The 26020-nt window shown below is 33.2% G+C and overlaps 1 protein-coding gene across 50 annotated transcripts in view; it reads right to left on the bottom strand.

The window, feature by feature from the left end:
- The window catches only part of phldb1b (pleckstrin homology-like domain, family B, member 1b), a 149618-nt gene that overhangs the window by 8213 nt on the left and 115385 nt on the right, over positions 1–26020 (bottom strand). For 25 of the 50 annotated variants that reach the window (XM_087283951.1, XM_087283947.1, XM_087283943.1 and 22 more), the window contains 7 exons: positions 24146–24235; positions 15817–15933; positions 14331–14433; positions 10660–10945; positions 4399–4489; positions 4168–4314; positions 1650–1869 (listed from right to left, as the gene is read on the bottom strand). In XM_087283951.1, coding sequence (XP_087140077.1) covers positions 1650–1869; positions 4168–4314; positions 4399–4489; positions 10660–10945; positions 14331–14433; positions 15817–15933; positions 24146–24235 — 1054 coding nt within the window. Of the gene's footprint in view, positions 1–1649; positions 1870–4167; positions 4315–4398; positions 4490–10659; positions 10946–14330; positions 14434–15816; positions 15934–18095; positions 18255–18385; positions 18545–20925; positions 21052–24145; positions 24236–26020 lie in introns of all 50 variants that reach the window. The other 25 variants (XM_087283930.1, XM_087283929.1, XM_087283928.1 and 22 more) reach the window with 2 other exon arrangements.

The raw sequence follows: 26020 nt of genomic DNA on the forward strand, positions 1-26020 counted from the left end.
TTTGTCACTACAACAGAAAAATTACTGAGCCTACACACAGGAGTTGGAGAAAAATGCTAATTTTAGAAGAATTTAGAGGTTTTTGCATCTAAACTCTTCATATAGTTTCATCAATTTCTTAATATTGACAATGATGCGTAAGAGCATGCAGGAAGATTCATTTTAGATACCAGTTTTATTTACAGGATAATTAAAACACATTATTATATTATATTACTACAAATATTAAAAATACTAATAATAATGCAGATGCAATTTTATTATATGGCTCATGTAATATTTCAGACAATACACAGTTGGTCAGAATTATTGGCCCACTTTGAATTTTTTTATCCTTTTTAAAAATCTTCCAAATGATGTTTAACAGAGCAAAAAAAATAAAAATAGTTCACCGTATGTCTGATAGTATTTTTTCTTCTGGAGAAAGTCTTGTTTTATTTCAGCTAGAAATAAGCAGTTTTTAAAAACATTTTAAGGTCAAAATTATTAGCCCCTTTAAGCAAATTCTTTATTTGATAGTCTACAGAACAAATCATTATTATACAATAAATTACCCTAACCTGCCTAGTTAACCTTAATAACCTAGTTAAGCCTTTATAATGTCACTTTAAGCTGTATAGAAGGGTCTTGAAAAATATTATTTACTGTCATCATGGCAAAGATAAAATAAATCAGTTATTAGAAATGAGTTATTAAAACCATTATGCTTAGAAATGTGCTGAAAAAATCTTCTCTCTGTTAAAAAGAAGTTGGGGAAAAAATAAACAGAGGGGCTAATAACTCAGGTGGGCTAATAGTTATGACTTTGTGTATTGACAATCTTTTAAATGTTTTTGATTTTTAAAAATCATTTGTGTTTAATGGCTTAATTATAGGAATTGAAAGTAAGTTTTTTATTAAATAAAAATGTGTTAAATGCAGTAAAAACATTCAGATTTTTCCTCACATTCATCATTTAACAAGAAGCTGCTGAAAAACACATTAAATTGCAAGCGTTTTTCTAAGCGAGCGATTCTTCTGCTTCTGCTACAAGTTCTAAACGCAGATTACGAGACTGAAAAACATCAAAACAAGGCAAATTAACTTGAGTAGCAAAAAGCAAACAACACACATTCTCCGAAAACAACCTTTTCCAAGTTTTTTTTTGGAGGGGGGAGAAAAACAAGACAAAACCACTGATTAACACAATGTTTTTGCACGCAATGGTTTGAAAAACAAATAAGCCCCTAGTCCCCGGGAGAATAATGATCTGCTAAGCACCGATGTGACCTTGTTACTGCGCTGCAAAACCCCTTCATTTTTTTCACCCCGTGCTGAAATAAGCAGCGAGGCTCACGCTTTGCCGAGCGCCACGGCTGGATGATGAGCACGATTTCCTCAGCATTGCGGCAGATTTCATCAGCATCAGATAGCATGCGGACGGGCTTCTGGTTATTTGTATGCCCCTGGCTAACCCGAGGCTATCGGAAATCATGGCAGCCACTGTGAGCTTAAGAATTACTAATTATCCGTATCCCCCCACCGCTGGATTCACCCACAATCCACTCTTTGTTCTGCCCTCATTTCTTTTTTTTCCCGACCTCGAGGGGGGACGAAAGCGTAGCGTCGCGTTGGCATTAGCATAGTGCGCAGTAAGGAAGACGACGTACCGGCGTAGTAAGAGAACGTCCTTTTGAGGCGATCAAAGACGAACCAGCGCTTCTTCCAGGATTTGATCTTGCCTCCCATCTTGACCAGAAAGCCCTTGCACATCTTCTCGGTGAGGATGACGTGGTAGCAGGTGTCTACGCTGTGGCCTGAAGACTCGATGTGCGAACGCAGGTCAAACTCCTCTTTGCGGATGGGCAGGTAGCGGGTCATCGGACGGGCCTGCAAAAGCATTGAGATACAATGATGAATCTAAAATGAAGTGCTTGTAAACACTGATTCATTCATTCATTCATTCATTTTCTTTTTGGCTTAGTCCCTTTATTAATCGGGGGTCGCCACAGCGGAATGAACCGCCAACTTATCCAGCATATGTTTTTACGCAGCGGATGCCCTTCCAACTGCAACCCATCACTGGGATGATTTATTCATTGTTTCATTATTAACTGATTTATTAGTTCTTTAAAGTTTCTTAATCAAGAAAAAAGTTGACTTACTCATTGCGTGACTGCTTAATATCTAAAAAATACATTTGTTTTGTGAAATCAAGCGGTTTCCACTGTAGAATTATGAAAAAGGATGCAATTGCAACTTTGAATCTAACAAGTCTGACAGAATTACAACATACAGTATTAACTCAAATCCGACAAAAAAAGATTGAAACTATCTTTTGCAGTTTTATAGTAAATGCTCTCTCACAATTCTAACTTTTTTGCTCACATTTCACACTGAATACGCGTGAGTTTGTTATAAGCAATTGTGTGATGTAAACTCATGATTTAGAGACGGTCAGAAGAGCTACTTTAACTTGAAATCATGGAAAGGTTAAGAAATCCCAGTTTTTAAGTAAAAATAATGTCAGCATTCCAACATATAAACTTAACATATATACAAAAAAGTCTTTTTTTGAGTTTACGTTTCACCATTTTGACTTCATTTCTCACAATTTTAAGTTAAAGTCTTGAAATTATTAAAACTTTTCTTAGAATTGTAAGTTTATAACTTCAAATTTCAGTAAAAAACACACAGCTGAAAAAGTTGCAACTATCCTTATTTTATTTTTTTATTTTTTCATGGTGGAAACAAGCTTCTATATACAGTTCAATTATTGACCCCCCTCTGAATTTTGTTTTTCTTTTATTAAATATTTCCCCAAATGATGTTTAACAGAGCAAAGAAATTTTTCACAGTATGTCTGATAATATTTTTTCTTCATTTGTTTTATATCGGCTAGAATAAAAGCAGTTTTAGATAAAAAAAAAAAAATTTAAGGTCAAAATTTTTAGCCCCTTTAGGCTATTTTTATCAATTATCTACCGAACAAACCATCGTTATACAATAACTTTCCTAATTACTCTAACCTATCTAGTTAACCTAATTAACCTAGTTAAGCCTTTAAATGTTACTTTAAGCTGTATAGAAGTGTCTTGAAAAATATCTAGTCAAATATTATTTACTGTCATCATGGCAAAGATAAAATAAATCAGTTATTAGAAATGAGTTAATAAAACTATTATGTTTAGAAATGTGCTGAAAAAATCTTCTCTCCGTTAAACAGAAATTTGGGGAAAAAATGTATAATCAACATGCAGAAATAAAAAAAAAGGTAAAAAATGTTCACTTGTAAATTTTTTTATTTATTTATGTGTTTAATTTAGCTTTTAATATTCAATCTATGCAATGTCAGTAATAGCTTATGTTACAACAAACTAAATAAAACAGATTTATTTTTAGGATTCCTTTTACATTGTTTTAGAAAACATGTAAACTTATAACTTTAACTTTATATTATTTGCTGCATTTTTATTTGCATTTTAAATATTACTTTACTAATAAAGATACACTACAAATTTAATTTAATTATATTACAAATTGAATTAATTAATGTTACTTCTCTGTATGAATGACATTTTTGGAAAATTTTTTTATTTAAATTAATAATTTCCAATGAATATATAAACATGTTTTTAAAAACAAAGTGAAGAGAATGAGAAAAAACCTCTTTTCTGTATGATCCCTTTATAGTTTTAGAAAACATATTAAAAATTTTGATTGTAACTTAATAATTAAAAATATAAATGTAAAAAATTTACAAATGTCATATAATTGAATTACTAATGGAATTAAGAAACGTTATTTCGCTTTATTGAGTAATTATTTTAAATTAAAAAGTCTTTAAAATTAATTATTTCTTTAATATATATATATATATATATATATATATATATATATATATATATATATATATATATATATATATTAGATATATATCAGAATCAAGTGCAAAAATCTAATCAAATCAAAATTTAACTTAAAAAGTAAAACAAAAACTAAACAAAATTAAATTAATATAAAACTAAATAAAATAATAAAACTAAATAAAATAAAAAATACAAATAAAATAAAATAAAATAAAATAAAATAAAATTTGATTAAATAAAATACACTTAACAGCATAAAACAGCAGTCCATATTAAATCAGTCGGACGTCCGGCCCGTCGCTGATCTTTGACTGCTCACCTGAGAGAAGTTTCTGGCCCTCATCTTGACCTCCTTCTCGATGAGCTGCTGTCTGTGCAGCGTCTCCTCCTGCAGCCTCTTCTCGGCCTCCTCTCTCCTCCTCCGCTCCTCCTCCAGCATCAGTTTACGGCTCTGAGTCTCTCGCTCCTGCCGCCCAGAACACACTCATTAAACATGCACCCAGATGGATATTGTTACCATATTGACTTCATATCGACAACTGCAACTCACTCTAGACTCTATGAGCCGAGCTTTTTCCAGCTGCGCCTCCTTCAACATCTTCTCCATCTCTTCAATCTTCAACGCATCCATACCGCTGGCACTGCCAACACACAAAAAAACAAAACAAAAACAAAAAATAAGTCAGTCTCCATTAACTACTGTTTACTGAGAGGGAGAATCGACTACGTTTGAAGCAACATTTAAGTTGCGCAAGCGTTGGGCGATAGTGCCCGTCGGTCATCAGTGATGGAATTGAGAGCAGCAGAAGTGAGATTACGAAACGTTTCGTCATATATGAAAATACAGCCGGATTGCACATACAGTACAAGCATGAAAATCTGCCGTGAAACATGAAATGAAGCACACACAGACTATAAACACGGAACGAGAAAAATGTGTAGTGGATTTTTTTTCTCTGGAGAAGACGCGCGGAGTAGCTTGAAGCTTTATGAAGACAAGAGTAAACAAACTGCTTGAGAACATTTCAAGTAAACAAAGTGTCTCGTGAGAGAGAAACAGCTGAAGGCCGTGTGTTTACAAAGCGCTGTGTCCCGCTCGGTCCTGCTCCTCCGTACTTCACTGCCTTTTGTTTACAGCATCTTCACGCGTTTCCCCATGACGAAGCTTGTAACTGGAGACTTCATGTCAAGGGCTGAACTGGGTTGCAGGCTATTCTGTAGCCAAATGAGAACGCCTTTGAAATTGAGTTGTCGAATTCGGTTCATTCCTGAAATCGTTCTGAATATTTGGATCTAAATTCAAATAGAACGGCATTCTGAGAGATTTTTTTTTATACCAGTGGGTACCTTGATGTAAAAATGACAAAAAAACTTGACAAAATGCAAATCAATTTGATGTCAAAATCTTGGCGTCTACTTAACATCCACACATTGATGGCCTTTTGACCAACAAAATAATGACATAAAAGTATTATGACATGAGAGAGTTGTTTATTCTTTATCTGAAAGCTTGAAGCCCAAGTTCTAAAATTACACTGCATTTTGTATCTCTACAATTTATGTAACTTTTATGTCAAAAATGATATCAAATTAACATCTTACATTGGGGTCAAAAAGATTTTGGACACCAGAGTTGTATGTCAATTTGATATAAAGGTAGTTAATTGTCATCAAATTGATTAGCATTTTAAACCCTTTAATTTTGATGTTTTTGTTTACATCAAGGTGTCCACTGGGATGGCTGGAAGTGTACTTGAATAATACATTTGTATGATTAAAGAGTGTACTTTTAATAATGCAGTAATACTGTTCAAAGGTTTAAGGATCAGAAAGAGATATATTTTATTTAACTTTATTAAAAAATGTTTTATTCTGCAAAATTAAATGTAGATTTTAATAATACACTGACATTTTTACACTAAATAGTTTCAAATTAAGATTTAAATTATTTTTATTGTTTTATTTTTTAAAGAATTTATTCATTTATTCAGTAAAATAAAATAAAAAATAGGCACAGGACGCTAACCGTTGTCAAGGTACTGTATACCTCGGTTTTAAAACCGCCAACATTTTCTGTTATATTATTCCTCTGATATACATAAAAAACTTTATTTATTTATTTATTTATTTTTTGTTTTGTTTTATAGGACTAAAGTATTTCCAGCAGAAAAGATATCCTAAGATGCTGTTTAAAATGATAAAGAAATCAGTGTTTTTGAAACTAATGATGACAGCAGAAGTCAATGATTGCTTTGAATTATTTAGCCTGACATGTTTACTGTACCAAAATATTTTAAATGTTTCTTAAAATAAAATATATTGCGTTCAAGAGAAAAAAAAGTATTTTTTACCCAGACATTTAAAAGAATATATTTTAGAGCAGTAATAAAAATACCATGAAACTGTGATATTTTTATTCAAGGTTATCATACCGTCAGAATCATAGGTCCATGCCTAATATTTTATTAACAAACAGAGGTACTAATTACAAACTATCATTGCAAAGTGTTTCTCTTAATTTCTTTCCTTTTTTTTCTCCAAGAAATGTACACTCATTTGCATTAAATAATCTTAAAAAAAATCTATCAATTTTTAAACAAATGTTCACAGCATGGTCATTTGACTAATATTTCTTCTTTTTTAAATTAATTTGGAAACATACAGATAAAAATATTTTTAAATAAGGAAACACTTTAGTTTATGTCACAATTCACACTACTAACAAGCCATTAACTAACACTATTAGATTAATAAAATACTAATTAGCTGTTTATTAATAGTTAGTAAAGTAGAAGTTGGGTTAAGGTTTTGGGTAAGATTAAGGATCAAAGTGTTAATGAACAGTTAATATCTTCATAATAGGCAAGTAATAAGCCAGTAGTTAACAGCATATATTGTGACCTAAACTAAAGTGTTACCAAAGACTTATTTGAAATTGTAATAAAATTTTAGAGTAACTTTATTTTTAATTGGATAAATGCAGATTTATTGTGCGTGTAAGTGGCTTCTTTCAAAAACATTAAAAGTATCGGAAACACTTTAGTTTAGGTCACAATTTACGCTATTAACAAACCATTAACTAACACTATAAGCTTAATGAACTACTAATTAGCTGTTTATTAATAAATGGTAAAGTAAAAGTTGGGTTTAGGTTTTGGGTAAGATTAAGGATCAAATACTGATGAACAGTTAATATCTTCATAATAGGCAATTAATAAGCCAGTAGTTAACAGCATGAATAGGGACAAACTAAAGTGTTAACGAACACTTATTTGAAAATGTAATTATATTTTATACTGTTATTTTTTTTTTTTTATTGAATAAACAAAACTTTGGTGTGCATATAAGTGACTTTATTTAGGAACAATAAAAATATCTTTTGAACTCAAAATTTACAATACATTTTTGGTATTGTTTTTTTGCTTTCAGGCCATTCATGTTATTAAACACCAGAACATTTAGTACTAGGGATGCTCCGATCAGGATTTTTGCAGCTGATACCGAGTACCAATTCTTTGCCATGGTGATTGGCCGATACCAATTATAGATTCTGATTCTTTAAGCTTTATAAATGCATAAAGCACATTTTCCCTTAAAGTATGATACTTAAATGATACTTAAGAGAAGATCTCGCCTTACCTAAGAGAATATATTAAAGATGTTGCACATAATTCCTTAAACATGTCTCTTTTAACCATTGTGTGTAACATGTAATGGTCAGAAGCAGCTTTACAGACAATAATAAAGATAACACAGATAATCCCAAACAAAGCAATTTGCAAATGACGGAAGAATTCAACATGTGTTGAAGTTTGGAGCGCATATTTGATGCATAAGAAGTTAAAATGCAGACCTATAAATCCATTACTTTTTTACTAAAAGGAAATAGGTCCATGAACTACTGTTTATTGCAATGAGTAAATTATGATAAGTAATATTATTAAATATTCAAGTTAAAAATGTATATATATTTCCCTAATATTTCCAGCCAGGTTTTAATGAACTTGCAAACACAGAATTTTCAGTTCTGATATGTAAGAACATTTCAGTTCTTGTATGTCCTGTGCTTGTGAACTTGTAAACAAGCAATTGTAACCGGTTCATGAGATCAGCCAGATTAGCGAGTACTGATCAAGTCCTGAAATGTGATTATCAGCCGATACTGATCTGTGGCCGATTGATCGGAGCAACCCTTCTTAGTGCTTTTTACTTTAATTTACTTCAATATTTACTTATTTTACACATCAGTATATTATTTTTTAAATGTTAAATACGTTTTCAAAATATCCATAAACAATACACCATATTCAAACAAATGTTCGTTTTGTTAACTCTAATTCACTTCATCCTTTCCATTTCATGTTATTCGTAATGCTATTCATTATTCATCATTCATAATGCTCTAATCTAACCCAAAGCCCTCAAAATGGAGACAAACAACAAAAAAAGCAGGCATGCCTTATTAATTATGCATTTCCTGTATGCATGTGCTGAAGGAAATCTGTTATGTGCCTGCACCGCATTTCTTTGAATAATAATTAAGCGCAATCCTCCTCCTGTCATTCCAAATCAAACCGCGCTCAAACATTCTCAGCGGCGTGACCGATTCAATTCAATACACACTCCTGAACTGAATTCTCAATTTCATTCCATGACTCACATTTACCTTCTCATCTAGCTAATCTCTTATTTATTACAGTCAGATTCAGATATGAGTGTAGTCGGACACAAGCACAATATATTTCTGCAATATGAAGAGCAAAAAAAGTTAGTTTTGGACAGGAAGGGTGGATAAGCAAACAGTTAAACCTCAGGCGTGTGTTTATGGAAGAAGTCTTTTCACTTTTGTTGACATTTTTTGCAAGTCCAATTAGTCGTCTGTGCGCGCTGAGTGTCCCTGTTAACTGAAAGCTGACGTTTAACCCAGCAACAACCTACCAGCTTATAGACGTGTCTCTTCACGCACGCCGTTTAAGCCAGAAACAGTCTAATCTGTAGCCTCCAGCATCAAAGACGCTCATTTGTTCTTTCCTTTTGAGGCGGATGAAGAACGAGAGCTGCATTCTGATGCACAGAGTTTCTACACACAGCCAAAACACACTGCATTACACACCGTTTCATGTGGATGGGGCGTTATTTTGTTTTAGTTTATATGCTGTATATAATATTTACTGTTGAGGATATTTTATACTGTTTAAAGTTTAGGAAGTGTTACTTTTATTCACAGGGAAATTTTCAATTGGCTAAAAAAATGTGAAATTGAGACACAACAAAGCAGAAGATCACATTTTAATCTTCAAGCCAAATTCAACTTTATTATTATTTCTTATTTGTATTATGTTAGATCATTACAAAAACTTTTCACTGTAAAAACTTGTTATAAAACCTCAAACAATTTCCAGACAAAAAATATTAAAAATATTGATTATTTGTTTTATGTAAATAAAATTAAAATATACACTCTTGCTCAGAGGTTTGGAGTAAGTTAGATGTTTTTCTTTTCTTGAACGATGTGTCATACAGTATATGCTCACAGAGACTGCATTTAATAAAAAAAAAATACAGAGAATTCTGTAATAATACAACATATTATTTTCTTTAAAAATAACTAGTTTCATTTTGAATACATTTTTAAATATAATTAATTCCAGCAATGAGTTACATTTTTTTAAGTTTTAATTATTCAAAGCTAAAACTTTAGGACTTCAAATAAAAACCTTAATGTAAATATTGAGTGTCATACAGTATTTGCATATAAGAAGTAATATTTACATTTAACTAAATACTTATATCTAAATAAATATAGAACTGTATTAGAGATTTAAAATGAATTCAAATTATTAATCTAACTATATATATATATATATATATATATATATATATATATATATATATATATATATATATATATATATATATATATATAGTTGAAGTCAGAATTATCCACCCCCCAGTTAACTGTTTTTAACACTTTTTATTTAACGGAGAGATTTTTTCAACACATTTCTATATATAATACTTTTAATAACTCATTTCTAATAACTGATTTGCCATGATGATAGTCAATGATATTTTACTAGATATTTTTCAAGACACTTAAAGTGACATTTAAAGGATTAACTAGGATAATTAGGTTAACTAGGCAGGTTAGGGTAATTGGGCAAGTTATTGTATGATGATGGTTTGTTCTTTAAACTATCGAAAAAAATATATAGCTTAAAGGGGCTAATTATATTGTCCTTAAAATGATAAAAAATAAAAAATAAATAAATAAAAACTGCTTTTATTCTAGCTGAAATAAAACAAATAAGAATTTCTCCAGAAGAAAAAATATTATCAGACATACTGTGAAAAGTTCCTTGCTCTGCTAATCATCATTTGGGAAATATTTAAAAAAGAAAAAGAAAATCAAAGGGGGGCTTATAATTCTGAATCAACTATATATATATATATATATATATATATATATATATATATATATATATATATATATATATATATATATAAATTCACATGGATGTGTGTAGGAAACCTGTAGGAATAAAATGCAAGTAAAAATACAAATTAATTAATAACAAAAACAAAATCAAGCATTATTTTAGTTAAATAAAAAAATAATAATTAAATAGATTAATTTACACTCCCTATGAATTGGGAGTCAAAATCATTTGAATTGGCTCGTACTAAGTAATAGTCATTAAACAGATGGTTGATCATTTATCTCAGTTCAAGCATGTAGCGAGAAGCTGTGGAAGCGCCAGTGATTTCTGTCACAGAGCCTTTGGCTAAGCATTCAGAGAGAGCGACAGACCTGGACATGTTGTCCGGCGAGCAGGCCGAGTTGTTTCCAGTAGAGATGCTGGTATCCATGCTGTCCGAGCTCTCCAGGCTTAGCGTGTCGTACGGCTGCTCTCCGCAAGGGGGCGCTGTGTGGTGCAGGATGGAGTGGTGAAGCGCCGGTGCTGGGCTTGATGAGAAGGTCTGGTGGAGCTGCGTTTGAGAGCCGTGCAGCGCCTCCCACTGGCACTGAGCCTCCACTGCAGCTTTCTGCTTTAGCTCCGCCAGACGCCTGCGCTGCTCCTCGATAACCTGCTGACCTGAGGAGGACACACAACACATATACATGATGTTCAGAGACACAGCTCAAAAAAGAAGCCAGCACTGATAGGGAATTAATAAAGTAACGGCAAAAAAGCTGATAAATATCAAATAGAGCTGCACAATATATAGTTTAACCTTAATGTGAAAGTTTCCTTTGCATGTTTTAAAGTCAGTGTAGGCATTTTAAACGATTTTAAGCCATTTTGGTTTAATGAATGATGCATCCTAAAGAGCTTAGAATGAGGCTATTAACACAATGAAGAACCATGCAGTGTAGTTTTACATTTGATTGTTACATTTCTGTCTGAATACTGTTAGATTCCCCAGACAACGATAAAACACTGCATATTTCACATTTATCCTCGCTTTATTTCATTTATCTATGCTTGTGATTTGTTTAGTATATTTTATGCAGATCCACTTCCCTTCCTACAGAATATTCTGATCAATGTAAATGTATGAATTCTTTAAAAATAGAGCTATTCAAGTCATCCGGTGAAATTATATTCATATAATAATGTATATCACAGAAAAAAGCAAATTCATATTGAAATGTCATGTTTTTTTTGTTTTTTTTTTGATACTGTGCAGCCCTAACATTAAGATAAAATAAAATAATGTAACATAGAAAACGGTAAACCAGATAAGCATTTGAAAGCTGCCAAATTCTGTTAGACTGCATGGTGCTTTGAAACCCAAGTGACAGCACATCCATTAAGGATGGCTCAGATTTCCCACGATTCACTCCATCATGCCTCACACGTACACATATAAAAATATGTAGCATACTGTATGTGTGCTGGGTAAACAGCCCAAGTATGTTTCAATACTTATATTCACAACCAGTAAAAATGTTCGAATGTGTCTATTTTTTATTACATTAATGAATGATACTGTCATCAAAAGCAGGAAAAAACTTTACAATGATTTTGTTAAATAATGAAAAATAAAGAATCTACAGTTGCGATTTTTTTATTGAACAAGTATATATTCTTAAAAAAAATGAAATTATAAAAAAGAACGAAAAATCTTACAAACATTAAACTTTCGAATTATCAAAATCTACACTGAATTTGTTGTCAACTAAATAAAGACGTTATTTTTTAATAAAGTTAGATAAAATATATTTTCAAACCTTTCAAACAACATTAGTGCATTATTAAAAAAATACACTTCCATCCATAACACAAAATACTAACTAAATTGATCTTATACCTTAGCTTAAATTAAATAAAATTAAATACAACAACAACAACAACAACAACAACAACAACAACAACAACAATAATAATAATAATAATAATAATAATAATAAATTATTATTATTATTATTATCATTATTATTATTATTATTATTGTTATTATTATTAAAAACCTAACTGGCCTGAGCTTTAAAATAGATTGAAATTAAATAAAATAAAGATTTGTTATCTTTTTAAATGATGCAAAAACTAAAAATTGTGCAAAAAAAAATAAAGGTTACATAGCTCATCTGCTAATTTAACTGCTGTTATATTTGAATATCAAGCGCTTAAAAATAAAAGATCACCACTTATTCTCCATGCACAACTGGGGAAAAAAAAGAACATTTGGTCAGGTCTGTGGACTGTCAGGTCGATTTAACTGGGTGAAGAAATGCACAAAATGTTGAGCTAGAATAGAAAGAAATGAGGAGAATGATGATGAAGAGAGGTGCGATTCTGCTTAGAGCTGGCTATACCTGCGGGACGGTCCGTACTGAAGGATGAGGAGGAGGGCAAGATTTCTGTTCGAGGGTAAGCCACAACAACAGATCAAACACAACAAAAGAAAATAACCGAAGAAATCTGGCATCCCTTAATCAACAAATATAGAAGAAATAAATCTATGTAGAAATAAAAAAGATCATGTGGTTCTGGAACGACACGAGGACAGAGTAAATGATGATTTTTATAGTAGATCTCCCTTTGAGCTAAGTATGAGGCTCATTGCCAGTCACTGATGTAACCATTTACGTTGACTACATCATCTGAGAAAGTCTGTGTTTTTGTTACAGCTAAAATGTGAATATTATTTATAATTAAAACATCAGTAATTTCAGCAAGTTTATTCCTAAGAATACAAACAGGGTTTGAGATTAACTTTTGTGATCACTAGCCACTGTGGCTAATACTTTCCCAACAGTACTGTACTAGTCACTCGCCATTTTCACTAGCCACAATTTTGTGGTTGGGAAAATATCGTTTACATGCATAAATTTGACTTTGGCAGGCAAAATTTACTTGTTTATTATTTTTTTTTTATGTCCACAAGCCTCCTTATTCATTTGACTTTTTTTCTGTGTATGACCTTGCTCAATGAGCATGAGCAAATGAGCTGTGGTTTCATAGTGTCGCATTGCAATTAACTTTATTTCACATGACTTTTCTGGGCTCAAAAGTTTTTTTTAAACAATTGATATTTAAAAAAAAAAAAAAGTTCTCATGAATCAAAAACTATGCATAGTGGTCTGTGGTCCCAGCTGGCTAAAGATCCCAGATCAACAGTTTACTGTACATAAATTCAGAGGTAATCTCCTATTAAAGCAATGTTGTAGTAAAGTGTGATAATTAAACCACTTATTAATTATTAAAATAACTATAAGCAAAAGAAAGCAGGTAAAAAGTACAATGGTAAAGGATGATCGTGCGGACACGGGCCCATTAATAACATGTCTAAAGAACCGAAAGTGACAACTGCTTCAGTGACAAAGAATCTCAAGCTCTCGAAAGTAGCCTGACTTGGATGCACGAGCATTGCATTTTTCCAGTCTATTTCAAAAACAACAAATCGTAACAGTTGCATTTCCAGTCACGCCTGCTTCGTACAAACAAAACGAGAGTGCGCAAGCTTTAAAACACTTGTGCATCACAGCTGACGTGATGCATGTGACACTAAAGCCTTAATTAGTGGGTGAGGTGGATCCCCTGTGTCGCACCGTGCGCATGATCATCCTCTTAATTGTTATTCACCTGTTTTTTTGCTTGCGCGAACATATATTTTTGTTAGTCTTGCTGCTTCTTGATTCTACGATCACATTTGCACGCATATTGACAAACAGTCATAAACTAACATTCTAATCTTTAATGACGAGCCAGCAATAGCAATTTAAAATAATTTTCAAATAGCCCAAATGGCTAGTAGGAGCAGCTATCTAACCTGCCACAGCTGAAATCTGCCCACATTTGGCGGGTGTTAATATCAAGCCCTGAATACAAATATTAAATGAGCTCATTTGAATCCTTTCCTAACTTGATCGATACTGTCATCATTTAGAAAGAAACTAACTAAATAAATAAACCTTTATTTCTTACACTTCATTCATGAATTCAAATGTCTATTCTGATCCGTGTCTCTTGTTACCTTTCTGCTGAAGAGCCAGCTGTCTCTTGGTCTCGATGTCCTGCAGGGTGGCTGCCAGGTTGCGTGGGAGACTTCCGGTGCTGTTGGCCACCATCAGAGGACTCTGAGTAAACAAAACAAACAATTATTTACACCAGCATATTCAACAATAATTAAATCTCAGTATTAAATGATGCCGGAGAGTCTGGCTGCATGTGTTTACCCTGCAAGTGAATGAAAATTCTGTCATCATTCTGTACTCTCCCTTTACTTGTTTAAAGACGACCTGAGTTTCTTTCTTCTGTTGAACACAAAATAAGATACTTTGAAGAATGCTGGTTTCTAGCAGTCATTTACTTCCATAGTATTTTTTATGGAAGTTGATAGGTACTAGCAACCAGATTTCTTTAAAATATCTGCTTTTGTGTTCAGCAGAAAAAAAAAAACTCCCACATGTGGGAGAATAAATAATAAGGTGATTAAATGATTTCAATTTTTGGGTCAATTTTTATTTTTGTTCTGACTGTTAACAATCATTTTAAACAAGGCTGGAATCTGATATCTGTGTTTACATCTCCACCTATCATTATTTTTGTTGGTGAATACTTTACTAGTATCCATATGGTTCACTATTGGGTTTTTAATAATTGTGTTACTAAAATTATTTAGCCTAATGCGAATCTACTAATATATTTTATTTTTAAATTAACTGGTTATGGATATTTGCAGTGCGAAATTTGATTGAAGGGATATACACTGGGATATAAAATGCATTTTATATAAACTGTTTAAATAGATCTACTTGAATTCATTCTAATAAATCAACATGAGAGAAAGAGACGGAGAGTATGTTTATGAATCTGCATTGGTACATGATTTTTATGTATTGATGCTGTTAGTTTCATTACAAAAATAGAAACAGTTATTGCTCTCAAGCAGTGCTAAATTTTTACAAACATAGGCTAAAACATTTCCATCATAAATTTGCATTTCGCGCACGTCTGCTTTAGAAAAAAAAGAAACAGCTAGTCATATGTGTTTACATTAAAGAGAAAGTCAAAATAGAAACTTTGCATTTCTTTCTCTAGTTGAACAAAAAAAATATTCTGACGAATGTTGGAAAAAAGCAGCCATTGATATCCACAGTATGGAAATCAATTGCTGTTTTTTCCCCCAACATTTTTTAAAATATCTTCTTTTGTGTTCCAATCTGGTTCCGAACATACAAGTGGATATAGAAATGTGAACTATTATATTAATCCTCATCCTAAAATCATTCAGTTAATCTGTTCTCAGGCCAAATGTGAAATAAAACAGATCTGAGATTTTAATGTTTAGACATATTCAACAAATTCTGATCCTTTAGTCAAAAAAAAATCTGATGTTTTTGTTTTGAGACAGTTTACCTCTTATAACTGGGGAGTAAATGCAGTATATTTACTCTGGAATGGGTGTAAAGGATTGCGTTTACACTGGCATGAGGCTAAAGGACAGTCAAAGTATTTACCCTGGCAGGAGTGTTGCGTCCCAGCGTGGCCGTCGTGTATGTAGGAGACAAACCGGCGCTGACTTTCGGTCTCAGTGAGGATTGGCTGCAATCACTGTCCAGTCGAGATCTGTACACCTGCAGGATACAAACATCTGAGCTGAAGTGCTGCCTTTTCAGTTTACTAATGCGAAACTCATTTCTTTAGTTCACACGTTAATAAATGAAGAGTTTCCGTAAAGCCCAAATATACTTCAGATTCTAGGCTTTTATCACTATGGCGGTACAGGCACTCAGAAAAAAAGTGTCCATATTTACCCATACTCTATATATAGTAATCATAATATCCTAATTGTTTAACAGGTTTCATTGCTTTATATTAAACAATTAAGATGTGATAACTGCTGCTGAGCTTTGTACTCATTCATTCATTTTCTTTTGGCTTACTCCCTTTATTCATCAGGGGTCGCCACAGCGAAATGAACTTATCCAGCATGTCTTTTACACAGCGAATGCCCTTCTACCTGCAACCCAGTACTGGGATACATCCATACACACTCATCATACACTACAGCCAAATTAGTTTATTCAATTCACCTATAGTGCATGTCTTTGGACTGTGAGGGAAACCAGAGCATCCGGAGGAAATTCACGCAAACAAGGGAGAACATGCAAACTCCACACAGAAATGTTAACTGACCCAGCCGGCTCTCAAACCAGCGACCTTCTTGCTGTCAGCTGACAGAGCTAACCACTGAGCCACCGTGTCGCTGGAGCTTTGAACTGTGATAATTAATTAATTTATCCTTGACTCATAAGCAGGTTTATAAGGACATTTTTGCTGACATTTTCTTTTAAAGTTTAGAGTTATGAGGATTTTTTTATTAATTATGTTTGATAATTTTTGTTGTTGTTAAATAACTCACAGGTTAGACATTTGTAATATTTCTATTGTAAAAAAGCAGCAAAAGCTATTAAAATAAATAAGAAAATAAAAGGAATCTTACCAACTATAAATGCTTAAACAGTAATCTACATATTTGAACACACAACACTGCACAGTGCATCAACAAACATGCATAACCAGTCAAAAGCTGCTGTACTTAAAGGGATAGTTTACCAAAAAACGTAAATGCTGAAATAATTTATTAACTATTTTATCATAAGATATTTAGCAGAATGTCAAAGCTGCTCTTTTCTATACAACAAAATTGACATCTATCAAGTAAAATCCTTAGAGCCTAATAACAAAAACAAATTAATTCTGTTCTCCTAGGGCTGGACGACATGGCAAATAATTATATCACGATATATTTCTTAATTTCAGTCGAGTCGATACATTTCCGATATCAATATGGACAATATTAAAAACACAAGAAAAAATGGCAAGAACGCACACAATAGACGTATGTACCTACAAATGTCTGCAAACGGAATTTGCAAAGTCTGTAATACCTCCAGGCTCTTATAACTTTTTTTTTTTAAATAAAAAAAGTAAATATTATTTGTTATGTAAACTATCGAAAAAAGTATAGCTTAAAGGGCTTAATAATTTTGTCCTTAAAATGATGTTTGAAAAATTAAAAACTTCTTTTATTCTAGCCTAAATAAAACAAATAAGACTTTCTGCAGAGGAAAAATATTATCAGTGTACTGTAAAAATTTCCTTGCTCTGTTAAACATCATTTGGGAAAACCAGTATTTAAATATTTAAATAAAAAAAGAATAAAAATTCAATGGAGGCTAATGATTCTGACTTTAACGGTTTATATAAATAATTTCCTCAACCTTGCTTAAGATTTTCTCTGCTGCTGAACACAAAAGAAAACATTTTGAAGAATGTTGGAAACTGATTTTCAAAATTCCTCAATTGTATCCAACAGCACGAAGAAACTCATAAAGATCTTGAACAACTGATGGGTGAATAAATTGGAATTTGGAAAAAAGAGCAGCTTGAACATTGTTCTCATCTTTTTTTGTGTCTCAATGAAGAATCAAATTAATTTAGGTTCAGAACAACAACAGTAAAAGCGTTAACTAAAAACAGAATTTTAATTTCAGGGTGAACTAATCCCTTTAATAAAAACCTACAATTCTCCACACAATACTGAAGTAGAAGAACAGAAAAAAATCAACGAGCAGCCACAACAGACCAAAATGAATAAACAACTCAAACCAGAACGCATGCACAAAAACACTCTTCCTCAAATAAATCATGATAAAAAAGGCCCGTGAAGATGAAATATGAACACGTGGAGAGGCAGAAGAGTGTGAAACACAGCTGAGCTTGAGACTGTTACCTGCACAGGCCTGCGTGGTGATGATGATGATGATGAGAAAGCTTTAGCCGGCAATGGAGGAGGGCAGAGCTGGTTTACATCTCCAGCTGCCATTACCTCCTGGTACCAGTGCTCTAAATCTAGCACGGGCATCTGAGGCCTGCCCCAGTCTGACTGACGCTTAACACATCCACAAGCACATAGAGCACAAGCCGGATAAAGAACAGAGAAATGACAGAGAGAGAGAACGAGTGTTAATGAGCTGAATGAACAAGCTGACCGATGACAGGATGAGCAGACGAGAGACACACCTCGAAGGAGAGAGAGAGGGAGGAGCCATGAGGGGAAGGGAGGCGGGGGAAGGCGGAGTCTGCGAGAGAGGGCTGCACTGATTGGACGGGTGAGGTAGGGGAAGACTCCACCTTTGGCATCCCGTACATCTGGTTTAATTGGCCGACCGTCACATACTCCTGACATCCAGGAGTGACACAAGGACACAGGTAGCAGGAGAGAACAGAAAAGAAGGAGCAAAGCAGGAAAGAGAAGATAAGGTGTTATGGAGAGCTTAGCAACTGTTAAGAAAGGTATTGCAAGTACATGGTTTTAAAGGACCTCTATTATAAGCTAGCAAACGTGAACATGAGAAGCAATAAATTAAGTATCAAGTAGAAATGAGTATCAGTGTTGTCAGTATTACTGTTTCAATTTAAAAGTGTTGTTATAAATGATTTGTGTTGAAATCAGACAAATTTTGAATGTATTTTAGAGTGGTACAATGACACGTACAGGTCGGTACGTGTCACCTTTATCAGGCTTGCATTTCCACTGCTAAAAGGGTACCAATGGTACCATTTTGGTGGGCGCGGTATACCACAGAAAGTTTCAGTCGACATTATTCTCGCTCAAGAAAATGACAAAGTAAATTGTCAAAGTTCATATATCATATGAGAAGCACTGCGATTACATAAAATAAATAAATAAATCCAGCATATATGAACACATACAAACTCTTACAGTCTCCAATATGTTGTCAATTACAGAAAAACTGCACACACCATACATTAAGTCCTTATTTGGGTTTAAAACCAACACGCAACGTTTAGCCTACAGTCAGTGCAAACCTCTCATCTGTGTCTTAAATCCTGACCAGCACATATAACCTCTGGTTGAAAGTAATTATTACAAAGGGTACCCAAAAAGTGGTATTGTGTGGTTTGCTTTTAAGTACCTTTTGACAGTGGAAACGGCCATAAAAGCTTACTGTACCGAACCGAACCGTACCGTACACTAAGTAGAAATGGGCCATTTGTGTTGATATATTGAAATTTGTAACTCTGGACAAAACAAGCAAGTCTTTTGTTGCATGGGTATATTTGTGGGAACAATCAAAAATACAAAGTAATGGATCAAATTAATAGTTATTTCTTTTATGCCAAAATGATCAGAATATTAAGTAAATATCATGTTCCATGCATATATTTTGTACATTTCTTACTGAAAATATATTTAATCTCAATTGGTAATGTACATTGCACTGCATTTTTAATTCTGATATTTTCGGTATACAGATTGCAGATTTTCAAATATTTCTATCTCAGCTAAATTTCGTCCTATCTTCCATTTGTATGTGTTGTTTTTGTGATTTGTATACATCTCAATTTCTGATTTTAAGGTCCAGGGGCACATTTGTTACAAGCCCGTGTAGAAAGTAAGACTGGAATTACCGATGCCTTGTTTCAGGTAGTTTAGAATCAATTCTCTCTTTTGGAAGATCATTTAAGATACAAGTTTCAAACTCAGTTCCTGGAGAGCCACAGCTTTGCACAGTTTAGTTCAACTCCAATTAAACACATCCAATCCAGCTAATGAAGTCCTTTAGGCTTGTTTGAAACCTACAGGTAAGTGTGTTGAAGGAGGTTTGGAATTTAGGACTTTTACAAAAAGCTATATTATAATTCATGAAATGTTTATATATATATATATGTATGTATCTATATATATATAAAGGTAATAGGGAAACATTAAAGATTTAATTATTAATTAGAATACATTATTAATGCAACAAAACTATTCAGTTTCTAATTTCTTTAAAGATTAGCCTTTATTATGTGTCCTCACTGGACGCAATGTGTCAGATTTCCAGTGTCAGGTTGTATATCGGTCTACAACAAAAGCAAACACAGTCGATCAGAGGACTTGTGATGTTTAATGGACAGCTATGTGGAATGAGATTTTATTTGAATGTGATTTCACCTATTTGCAGTGTAAAAGAAAACAAATTGAATGACAGAATGCAGCTAGTTAGGACAAAAACTCATTTGAATTTGTTGCAGGATTGTCAAATACTGGGTCATTCTATAAAACGGGTGCTGTTTGTATTTTTTTGATTTGTTCCAACACGTTTTCCTTCTGTGTTAGAAACTATATAGTTCATTGTTTGTTCATGTTAGTAAGTAACAATAATTAAAGGAACCACATTGTATAGTGTTTCTCCTTGTTTTTAAATGTATTTTATTGTATTAAATGGTTAATAGCTTTATTTTAGTTAACAATAATAACCCTGATTCAAACTTAACAAATATAAAATTAAAATACAGCATATTCACTTGATATTTCCTTGATTTACTTCCCAGTGTATAATGAAACTTATTAAAACTGAAACACATTAATATGATTGTAATAAATCTCCTTATCAAACAAGAAAAAGCACCCATTTTGTAGCATAACCATAACTATTACAATGTATATGACAGCGGGGATATCTAATGGCCATGTACTGTTCCACTGAAGGTAAGAAAGAAGGAAAATGGCTAAGAACAGAGAAGCAGAAAGTGGAGGGCAGCTCTGATACCTCACGCGGGGCAGTTTCAGCTGGGTCAAGGGCAAGCGAGAGGCCGTGTGAGGAAGCGCTGGCGAGCTGGATGTCATGGCATTCACTCCCATACATCTTATACACATCCGACAGCTTCAAGTACTCCTGAGACACATTAGCCAACCCATTCACGCGGGACAAAAGTTCAGCTGTCAGTTTACTCACATCCAAACCACACGAGAGCAGATCTGTCACTTAGTCATACACCTACTGTGAAAACTCCTACAACAGCGACATTCCTTCATCTAACTTTTTCATAAATAAATATCATAAGCAAAATTACAGGTTACTCAGAATTTAATCAAATTTATTTACTTGAAATAACTGTCAGACTACAGAATGAAATCATACCCGAAAATCTAGCTTTTATGCTCTCTATGAAAGATTCAATAAAAGCTTTTTCACACAAAAAAATGCAGTAAAATGCAATGTTATTTTTATTGTGACAATATTTTACAATATTACTGAAATGTTTGTTAATATTAGTTAAATGTAGCCACATTGGCATGATAGAATTAACGTTTCTTCATTCTCATGTCCTTGCAATCTCCTGAAACCTTCATACATCCTCAGAGCACAAATTAAGATATTTTTGATCAAAACCTGTAAAAGCAACTCAGATTTTGTGAGCTGGACTGTTCTTGGAGCTTCATATGATTACAGTTGACCTACTGAAGTAACACTTTGAACATCTCATGAGTATTGCTGTCAATGGAGGATGAGCGAGCTCTCAGATTTCATCTAAAATATCTTCATTTGTGTTCTGAAGATGAGTGAAGGTCTCAGATTGAACGACATGAGAATGAGTAATTAATAACAGAATTTTCATTTTGGTGAAATCTTATATTGTCACAAATTTGTACATCAATTGTTAAGTTGGTTCATTTATTTTAACTTTCAAAACAAACTAATTCATTCAAATGAGTAAATCTGCATTTAGCTATTTCTTGCCTGCCAAAAAAAAAAACAATTTCTCTGAAGATTGTATTTATAATGCCTTATAAGGATTTTTTTTTAAATGCGCCCCCTTGTTTATTTTTTCATCAATTTCTGTTTAAAGAAGAGAAGATTTTTTTTAACACATTAAACATAATAGTTTTAATAACTTATTTCTAATAACTGATTTATTTTATCTTTGCCATGATGACAGTACATAATATTTGACTAGATATTTTCAAGTCACTTCTATACAGCTTAAAGTGACATTTAAAAGCTTAACTAGGTTAATTAGGTTCACTAGGCAGGGTAATTAGTTTGTTCTGTAGACTATCAAAAAAAAAAAAAAAAATATATATATATATATATATATATATATATATATATATATAGCCTAAAGGGGCTAATAATATTGACCTTAAAATGTTTTTTATTTTATTTAAATTTATTCTAGTAAAAAAAACAGACTTTCTCTAAAAGAAAAAAATATTATCAGACATACTGTGAAAATTTCCTTGCTCTGTTACACATCATTTGAGAAATATATAAAAACGAAAACATAATTCAAAGGGGGGCTAATAATTCTGACTTCACCCATATTTCCATTTGTGTTGTGTATTTAACTACAAGAAGTGGACTTACGACTTACAAGAAGGAATACTTACAAGTTCCAACACACTTTAACATTCTTTAGAAGCCATTATGCATGCATTATACAGTTGAAGTCAAAATTATTAGCCCTCTTATGAAATTTTAATTATGTTTCAAACATTTCCCACAGAATCAGGAAAATATTTAAGTATTTACAATTATATTTTTTCTTCTGTAGAAAGTCTTCCCAGCAGGCACAGGACATCATCATGACATCAGATTGATGTTGTACCCCAACGTCGTGAGCCGTTGAATTTTGTTTGGAAATGAAAAAAATGTCCAATGTCCAACGGCGTATTGTGGTTTCTCTCCAAAGCAAACTAAATATCCACGTCTAATGAAGTTACAGCATGACGTTATGTGGACGTTACCAAAATGACGTCTACCAGACGTTAGATTTTGGTTTTCATACCTGATGAATAAATCAGTATTTGACATCAATATGACGCTGGTTTAAGATGTTCGCTTGACATTGGATTTTGGTCACTTTCCAACACAACCAAATATCAAAGTCATTTCATGTTGTTATTGGACATCAAAATAACGTTGTTCTTAGGTCCTGGTAACCTAAATCTAACCGAATATTAATGTCTTATGACGTTGTGTGTCTGCTGGGTTATTTCTTTTAGTTTGACTAAAATAAAATGAATTATACTATTATTTTAATATTTTAGACCAACATTATTAGCCCACCTAAGTTTTTTTTTCTCAATCGGCTACAAAGCAAACCACTTTTGTTTAATGACTTGACGAATTAACGTAACTTGCCTAGTTAACCTAATGGACTTAAGCTAAATACTGCTGTCTTGCAAAACAACTAGTAAAATAATGATATGCTGTCATCTTTGCAACAACAAAATAATTAGTTATTAAAACTGTCATGTTTAAAAATGTGTAGCAAAAATATTATATCTGTTAAAGAGCATTTTTATAATAATAATCTGTATAGCCTTCACAGAAATAGTTACTAAAAACTAATGTTTAAGTTCTTTGCAAAACCAACAAACCCCTTCCAAATTTTTCCAAGGAAGTGCTGTTTTTCTTTTGGAAGTGCCAAAACATAAATCCCAGACAAGCCAAGTGCTCTCAATAATGCAACACAAATTGAGATATCTTGCATTGGCATGTTCCCGTTTCAGCACGTTTCAGTCAGTATTGGCAGTTTTTGCTGCTCCAGGCTGCATGCATCGACAGTTAGTTAAGTTACCTCCTGAGGCACCATGGGATATGAGTGGAATGAGGAAGCATGAAAAGAGAAGAAGGAGGAGTAGGGGAGCTCATCGTCTAACAGGTCAGCCTCGCTGATGTGAAGCACATCCTGGGCGGAGGTTTACAAATCAAACAATATCCGGAGTCTAACAGATTTCATTTCCTGTTTCACTAACCTAATTATAACAGGATGGCACGTGCAGGGATGCATTGACTACATTTGGCTAAAAGAGCTAAACCTCATGGCTTTCCTAACCCAAGAAAGCTGGACTGGAAAATCAACATATTATAGGCCACATCAGCCAAAGATTTTAAAGATATGTTAACCCACAAATTAATTCCCATTTCAAGCCGAGAAGCAGATATTTAGCAGTTATTGTAAATCACTGTAAATCCTGCTTACCTCCTTTATAGTATTGGAGCTTTTGGGGAACGTCTTTCCACCAGTTAAACTCTGGTATCTTCTCTCCAGACTGGCCAGCCTTTCCTTTTCCTGAAAGAAAGATTTCAAGTCAGTTCCTTAATATTACATCTGTGAAAAGCATTTTTATATATCAAGAATCAACAAACACTAGGGGCTCTATTTTGACGATCCAGGCATTAAGGGCGTGCCTGAGTCCACTTTTGCTATTTTAAGGACTGAAACATCTGCTTTGGCGCAAGGTCTAACAGAGTTGAGCTTATTCTCTTAATGAGTTATGGGTGTGTTTTGAGAATAAACCAATCAGAGTCTCATCTCTCATGGGGTCTCTCCGAGTCTCATGGTGCATTTGCTATTTACATGACAAACTTTGTAAGTGGAAAAACTGAGCATTTCACTAGAGAAAAAACAGTTAAACAGAGCATCTGCAGCGCCAGATTGAGATGAGCCTCCTCATTGATTACGTTCACTTTCACTCTCGTGGATAGGGAAACGTGTTGTACGCACAGACATCCATTAGACTATAAATTATTAATTTTGTTTATTAAGCACAAAGATTTTTTATAAAACTTTTTCTAAATTCAGTTCTAATTTCAAGCAAACAAATAAATTAACAATGATAACAAAGTGTGTTCTAAAAAGTTATATCCAAATACACATGCTATGCCCCATATGGTCTAAAACCTGACAGGTGGACACATCCAAGTTTGTTTTTAATAAAGCAAATATAAATATGCATATAATAAAAAAATACTACTACTAATAATAACATTATACATTTTAATTAATATTTAATTCATCTTTATTTCTATAGCCCTTTTGCTAAGTAAATTGTGTCGAAACAGCTTTACACAGAAGTTCTAGAAAATTGAATCCGTCAATCCAGTTTTCAAAGTTGAAGTTCAGTTTAGTTTAGTTAAGAGCAAATCCATCGATGCGCAGCTCCACAAGTCCCAGAACAAGCAAGTCAGTGGCGAGGAACAAACTTCACCAATTGACGAACGTTAAGGAAAAAAAGCCTTGAGAGAAACCAGGCTCAGTTAGACATGACCATTTCGCCTCTGGTAAAACTTCTTGTATTTTAGTATTGGTCAAAGTGGGTGGAATTATCCCTGTTGTCATGCTGCCTCTACTGCCATGGCATTAGGTTATACACAACATAAGTAAGTTATAAATAAGTGGCCGGTTTAGTTATAAGAACCAATAGGACTCATGTTGTAAATGCAACAATGCTGAAAGTGGCAATTCTCTCTGACCAAGCAGTGATATGCAGTTTGTATACAGTACATAACATTTAGTAATGGTACAGCTCACTTGGAACCTCATCCGAGGTGCAAATAAAAAAGTAGCAGGTACTACAGTAGGTATGGAATGCAGTGAAAAAGGTCCCAAAAGTAAATGTATCAAACAGACCATACTTGCACATGTTTAATAAAACTTATGTTTTTGGTGTGCCTTTCCATAATGACTGCATGTTCAGTCAGTAGACATAGATTGGTGGTCTCTTGTGAGTGTTCATTCAACCACATGAGCATATACACTATGGGATTGTTTATAATGTTTTTTAAACCCACGCTCATTCTGAAAATGTACCACTATAGAAATTTCTAGAGAGCTTTAAATATGTCCCAGGAGCTGTTTTTTAAATTTTTTTGCAGCTTTTGTTTTTGCAACAACAGAGGCTGCTGTGTACGCTTTTTAAGATCTCAAATTCTCTGGCGATGTGTTATTCACGCCTGTTCTTCTCGCCCAAATACACCAGATGGGCAGCTGTCGACTGACTGACCGATCAACTGACCCGCCCTCCTCCTTCCCTAAACCCAATTAATAGTGTTTTCAAAAGCACAGATTGACCCG

Source organism: Danio rerio, chromosome 15, assembly GCF_052040795.2.
Source record: "Danio rerio strain M-AB ecotype USA chromosome 15, GRCz13ab, whole genome shotgun sequence".
Classification (NCBI taxonomy): Eukaryota; Metazoa; Chordata; class Actinopteri; order Cypriniformes; family Danionidae; genus Danio; species Danio rerio.